We start from the raw sequence: 5,351 nt of genomic DNA, 5'->3' as shown, positions 1-5,351 counted from the left end.
TCTCCTTCTCCCAGCAACAGAATATGCTACCAGACAGGACCACATTTACACAGGTACGTAGCCTACAATGAGGTCATGCACTAGAACCACACCAAGATACCAATCTGGTCAGGTCCACCTGGCACAACCTAGGGTTTTGCTAATCCAATGCAAGGGGTCTGGAGGGTGCCGAGCCCCCTGGAGAGCTGGATATCCTGCGGTATGTCATCTGTCCTGCTGTATGTCATCTCTGCCCTTTTTTATTGGTCGTCTTGTTGGTGTTGGACATCTCTTTCTCGCTCTGGGATTCTATCGTGGTTCACACTGAAGTCAGGAAGGTACCGGTGTATGTTGTGTATGTCAGCACCATGGTCCATCATACAGAGGTGACACACACACACACACACACACACACACTGATTGAAAGAATGCAGACTGACCTCTGTGGAATACACTTAAATATATAAATATTTGTATTCTTTAAATAATATCTAAAAATAAACAAGTCTTCAATTTAGATCAGGGATGCCTGAATTTAGCTTGATGGGCCAAAAATAAATCTGAGCGGTCAGCCGAGAAAATAGACAATGCTTTATATATGTATCTACTACACACCATAACAATACATTTCTTTATCAGTAATGGATCTGCATCTACTGTATATATGTGATACCCATAAGACATGATAAATGAAACCTCTCCTGTGCCAAATGTTCTTGCAGGCACTTTGCCCCCAGTTCACTTTGGCCTGGCCTGATCTGGATTATAGTCATATACCTTCATTCTGATGCCTTCAATCATTCAGTCAATCTGGTTGCGATTGTATAAATGTACTGGAATGTGTGATGCAACTTATGAACTTGACAATTAACCACCAGAAGCGAAGCGGTTAGAAATGGGATCTAAATCTAATGTATTCTCTCGTTAAAAAGATAGAAGAGTGTCGGTTAGCTATTATTATTCCTTCTAGATTTCATGGAGCATCTCACTGTAAAAAAAAAAAAAAAAAAAATCCTGGTCATTGGATTTTCTTTCAATAGTAAGATTTGAATCAACACAACACTTACCGGAAAACTCTTTGAAGATAATCAACCGTAAGACCTGAAGAACATGGAAGCCTTTTATTACCAAATCATTTCATAATATGTAGCTATTATACAATGTACCTTACATTTTACAGTGCACAAATATTGTATTAATGAGCCTTCAATAAATTACATTTGTAAACGAAACTTCAATGTGAAGGCATATACTGTACATACACAAATCATTGATTACATTGAAGAAAAAACATTAACACAACCCACTGGGAGTATCAAATGCTTTGGCACTTTAAGAAAATAACACACAGGCGGACGTTGTTCAAAATCTGAGTGGGTAAGCAAAGATGTGGCAGAATAGAAACAGACTTCAAACTCCATCAAATAGCAAAGAGGGACTAAAGTGTATCAACATGTTTAAGGGCTTGTGTAGAAGGAGTAGTAACCCATGCTTTTGGAAGGGAGAGTCTCCTTGCTGTAGGTGTCAGCGCTGCTCAGGTCCTCACACTTAATGGTTGGTGAGATTCCTGCGCTTGGTTCACTCACTGGCACACGCCTCCGCTTGCATACCATAGAGTAGGCACCAGAGTCAGCCTTTTCAAGGCCATGGGGAGAGGGGTGTGTGTCTGTCCATCTTGAGGTCATGCTGGCGCTACCGCTTATCTCCTCTTCCTGGGGCTTGTCTTTGTCAGCCAATTGGTCCTCAGGAAACTCAGTTGGGCTGGGCCGGGGAGACCAGGGCAGGCCTGTGGTTACCTTTCTTTGGTAGGTACCTCTGGCCCCCCACCCTGCTGCCATAGAGGTAAAGGGGGAATCGGGGTAGTAGGTGAGAGCATGAGAGGTCTGTATTGGCAAGGACTTGATACCGTAGGGGAGTATGCTGCTAGAATATTCCCCCTCATAGGGGGTCAGGTCCAGCTTGTTGGCACTACCTCCTTGCTGCATAGAGGCGACAAACCACCTCTGTGAGGCAGCATCCTCTGCTTGCTGGGACAGAAGGCTATTGGTCTGTGGCACTGTCCTCTCGCTGTTGTAAAAGCGGTTCTGGGGGAGGCTGTTGACAAATTGGTCCTGGAAAAAAGGCTGCATGGCGTAGCGGGCACCCGGCACTATCTGGTGAGAGCGAGGGGAGTCAGTGGGGGACGGCGTCAGTCTATCACCCTCTGGAGCTGTGTACATCCTGGACGCAACAAAAGAAGGACATCATCATAATCAATAGGAAAAGCAGCCATGATGATAAACATTAAATTTATAACTTAAGTACTAGTTATTTTCACTGTTCACATTCTTTTCACATTGTTGTTCATTCGTGAATATGTAAGATGTAACTGAAATATGAACAGTACTCACGAATCATAGTTATCCCTGAAGCCTTTTGCGAAAGGGTTGTGGTCAATTTTCAGCTGTGTGATCTGGAAAGAAGCAATGAGAAAATAGACCATGTGATTAATTTAAAGGTTGAGACTTCATCATCATCATCATCATCGAAGAGAGACAGGAATGCATGCTTACATCAGTGTTCTGGTAGGCAGTGACTGCAATGAACTGGTTCTCTGGGAAGGTAAAGGTTTGAGTTTTTGGGTCACTGCTCATATCCTCCACTCCATCCTCAGACACCTCCACGATGTGCAACCTGGGCTGGTACTTGTGCAGAGACTGGAGGACAACCATCTATTTGTGTAGAAAACAAAAATAGAAAATTCATTGAAAGGACGGATGTGTGTCTTGCCAGCTGTAGCTGTGCGTAATTTGCGCGTAAATCTCCTATTGTATACGAGTTGGGTTGTCCGCATAGCCGCATATGAATTCAGGAGTACGCACTGGATAGGGAATTATATTATTATGCTTCGGGGATCAATAATTATGAAAATACAGGTTTACCTTTATGTTTATTTTAGCTTTTCATAATGACCCTGATATTGATACCACAATAGAGCACTATAAGAAAAAAGTATAGGCTACTGAAATTAAATTACACTTTATCTTCACAACGAAATAGGTGTGTTGTGTAATTATATTGTGATGCTGAACAAATGTAAATTACATTATTATTTTTTCAAATAATTAACTTACTAAAAAAAAAAAAAAAAAAAAAAAAAAAACCATTACAGCTATCGATGCCCTGTAAATTATTTGAGAATTCAAGAGTGCATGTCTGTAGGATGTAAATTGTTACCTGCGAATTGTTGTTGCTGGCACCCTTGTTGTTGGTCAGTTTAAGTTTACCGAAGGATATTTCCTGTCGCATCCAATGGGCACCCGTGTTCGGAGACTCAGGATGGACATACATTTTGTTACCTAACAAAAAAGTGGCAATGAATATACATTCGAACAGTTCGATTTCTTTTATAAGCATACGCTAAACTATTTATAATCCATTGAATTGATTATTAACAATAAGTCAGTATAGTTGGTATTATACCTTGCATATTATTGTCCGCTTTTCCACAGGTAACCCATTTACCGCCTTGAAATCTCCAATGGTTCGGATCCGCCAGCACTATCTCCACAAACACATTGTAATGCGCAGAGAGGTTCAGACCCGTGATATTGAAACTAAGGAACGGGAACATCCGTCTGTGAAAATAAATTAAACGAAAATAAATTAAACTTGTTGTAAATATGGGCACATTTTCGAAATATCAACGGTATCTTCAATCCACACTCACCTGCCCTGTTTAGTTATGATCATCTCGGTCTGATGTCGATGAAACTTGAGCCATAGGGGCCGATTGCAGAGGTAGACTTGAGCCCTCACTCCCGTGCCTGTTGTGGGGAGGGACACCGTGCCAATGCCTGACCCTGGACCTGTGTATGGGGGGTAAAGACAGCTGGGACCCTGTCCAAACTGGTAGGGGGAGCCAAACTGACTGCGCCCGGCGCACACAGCCGGAGAGAAGCCCGTAGAGAGAGCCGAGCCGAAGTGAAGCGCGGTGGAATACCTGGACGCGCTGGATGGGGTGTAAACTGTCCCGGGCTGGCCAGCGTAGGGGAACAAGGAACATGAATTCGCAACATCTGGAGTTTGCTTGGATGGTGGTGAAATATAATATCGATCAGAACCAAGTCCTTCTGCAGTGTACCGACTGACACTCGATACTAGGTCGTCTGCATCGATGACCGGAGATTTCCGTTTCTCCTCCGCGGCATCTTTGGGTGAGGAGAAGGTGCTGCTCTCCCCCTCGCCGAGCATGGTTCTCTCGGTCAGATAAGGTCACGTTCGTTGGTCCCAATTCCGACGATTCTTCTCCAGGACTTCTCTCTCTAAAGTCGTTATAGACTTTTGGGTGCCAGGGTTCTTCTGGATAAGTCTGCGTCTCCTATTTGCATCCTTGAAAGCACAGAAATTGCTTTATTAATCTTCAATGACCGTTCAAAATGCATAAACTATAGGCCTATAGCCATAGACTGAAATCCACACAGACACACACAGAGGTTCCCTGGCTGACGGTGTATAATCTCAGGTTAAGTGACCCCCTCATTTCACACCCATTTTACTGAGGGCGTCATGGGTGTGTCTTTGCTGTACGACTAAAGTTCATCCATCCTATTGGCTGTTTGGAATGTGATTGAACTGAATTGGATAACATCCAGTGAAAAGGGCTACCTTATAACTATATTTTGGTCCGAACAGTGTTTCTTCTGAAACAAGAGATTTGTCAAAGTGATAGTTTTTGCCATATGGACTTTATTAACCTACCAATAAGCCTACACATTTCAGTTATTTCACAGTCGCTCCAGACTTACACATAATTATATTAAATACAATAAATAGCAAACTATTCTTTTTTATGTAAAAAAAAAAAAAACTTTTAACAACAAAACTAAATAAAGAGGTATTGAGTGTGTAACATAGTTATATTTGGACATCTGATCAAGAGTAAACTGTTAAAATGTACAATAGCTTGTTCTAAGCCATACAAGTTCACTCCTTCTCCCTTTCTTGAGTAATTTGTGTATTCCCGTCAGACGGGTTTAAGTAAACTATCTCAATTGCCCATCAGCACATACTGATCACTGATTAGCACTGGAACCTTTGTATCGGGTGCCCGCACTGGGGGTGCGATGTTACAAACATAAATGTTTATATTACGCACGTTTGTGATATTTATCTAAGATACTAATGATAGCCCTATAGGCCCAAATTACAAAAAAAATGTATTTGGTGTAACATTTCCAATTAGATTATAACATGTATTGGGGTCTAGCTGAATATGATAATTTCCCTATTCGTTTTACCTCTCTCTTCCGCTACAGTATTCTATTTCTTGTAAACCACCTGACAAATTGTATACACAGATTTATTCTCAGAAACCCACTCATTGAGAGGTG

General features: G+C 41.9%; 1 protein-coding gene across 1 annotated transcript; it reads right to left on the bottom strand.

The window, feature by feature from the left end:
* Positions 1 to 1,436: 1,436 nt before the first annotated feature.
* eomesb (eomesodermin homolog b) lies at positions 1,437 to 4,212 on the bottom strand (the record flags this gene model as incomplete). The annotated part of the gene is made up of 6 exons (XM_080540378.1): positions 1,437 to 2,199; positions 2,370 to 2,431; positions 2,532 to 2,690; positions 3,196 to 3,317; positions 3,442 to 3,596; positions 3,689 to 4,212. 6 exons carry the CDS (start codon positions 4,210 to 4,212, stop codon positions 1,437 to 1,439), a joined length of 1,785 nt encoding a protein of 594 aa, XP_080396504.1.
* Between the last annotated feature and the right edge of the window lie 1,139 nt (positions 4,213 to 5,351).

Source organism: Nansenia antarctica (genome assembly GCF_963989245.1).
Source record: "Nansenia antarctica genome assembly, chromosome: 10".
Taxonomy (NCBI): domain Eukaryota; kingdom Metazoa; phylum Chordata; class Actinopteri; order Argentiniformes; family Microstomatidae; genus Nansenia; species Nansenia antarctica.
This window is presented reverse-complemented; position numbering and strand designations above follow the sequence as displayed.